A 1,195-nucleotide genomic window follows, 5' to 3' on the forward strand; every position below is an offset into this window, starting at 1 on the left:
AGTTTTTAATATTTAATTTCCTAATTATAATTTTTACACATTTGTTTATTTTAATATGTAAAATGAGAGGAAATATATTTTTTTTTCTCTTTTAAATTTTTATTTGATAATTTATTATAATAATATTAATTGATTGTTTTAATTTTTAATTAATTAAAAATAAATATTGTAATATATGAATCTTATATATATATATATATATATGATATATATGTAAATTTTTTTTAGCCTTTTTTCCTAAAGCCAACTATAGTAATAATTAAAAAATAGATATTTATACATTATAAAATGTATAGACTATTTAATATAATATTTGGTTTATTTTTTATACATTTGTGTGTATATAAAAATAATATTGTAATAAATGAAATTATTAATGAGAGAAACAATAATTTAAGGAGTAGTATAACAAATAATGGAAATAAGAATATTCAATATGATTTACAAAATATTAATATAAATTATAAAGATAGTAATGATGAAAAAAATGAAAACATAACAGAGAAAGAAATCGATGTAGATTCTGTTGAAGAACATGGTATAGAAAAGACACTATTTGTAAAGAATTTCAAAGAAGATTCGGAAATTCCTTTAGAAGGTGATGATATACAAGGAACCTATGTATTTGGCCCTCAATCAAGAAGGGATAATTTTCTTTATGGAAGTAACAAATTATTTCCACCAATAAAAAAATTAAGTGGAGAAGAAGGTGATTCATTTAGTACAATAAATCAACATAAAAGAGTTTCACCTGTAAATCGTGGACATACAAAATCTCCACAAATATCTGGTCGCAGTGATTTTAAAGGATATGCTGGTGAAAGTGGAGAAAATAGATATATTGGTGTATCTGGACCAAATATAGAAACTATAGCAAAAGAAAAGGTTACATCAGATACAACGACAAGTGCTCAATCAAATCCAAAACTTGATTCTGAAAAAAATAGTCCTAAAACTTCTCTGTATGATAATATGCTTGGCTGGGAATTTGGAGGTGGTGCTCCTAAAAATGGAGCTGCAGAAGATAAAAAGACAAATCCCTTACTAGAACAAATAAAAATTCCATCATGGGACAGAGATAATATACCCGATGAGAATGAACAAGTAAAAGAAGACCCCCAAGTAGAAAACATATATGAAGAGGAAGAAACAGAAGATTTGGAAACAGAAGATGATGAAAATGAAGAAATAGAAG

The 1,195-nt window shown here is 24.8% G+C and overlaps 1 protein-coding gene across 1 annotated transcript; it reads left to right on the plus strand.

Annotated features, from left to right (window-relative positions):
- Positions 1-288: 288 nt before the first annotated feature.
- PGSY75_0012000A (merozoite surface protein 6) lies at positions 289-1,195 on the plus strand (the record flags this gene model as incomplete). Its single annotated transcript, XM_018783257.1, has 1 exon — positions 289-1,195. A coding segment is annotated over one exon (907 nt), but the record flags the coding sequence as incomplete, so codon positions are not given.

Source organism: Plasmodium gaboni (genome assembly GCF_001602025.1).
Source record: "Plasmodium gaboni strain SY75 chromosome Unknown, whole genome shotgun sequence".
NCBI lineage: Eukaryota > Apicomplexa > Aconoidasida > Haemosporida > Plasmodiidae > Plasmodium > Plasmodium gaboni.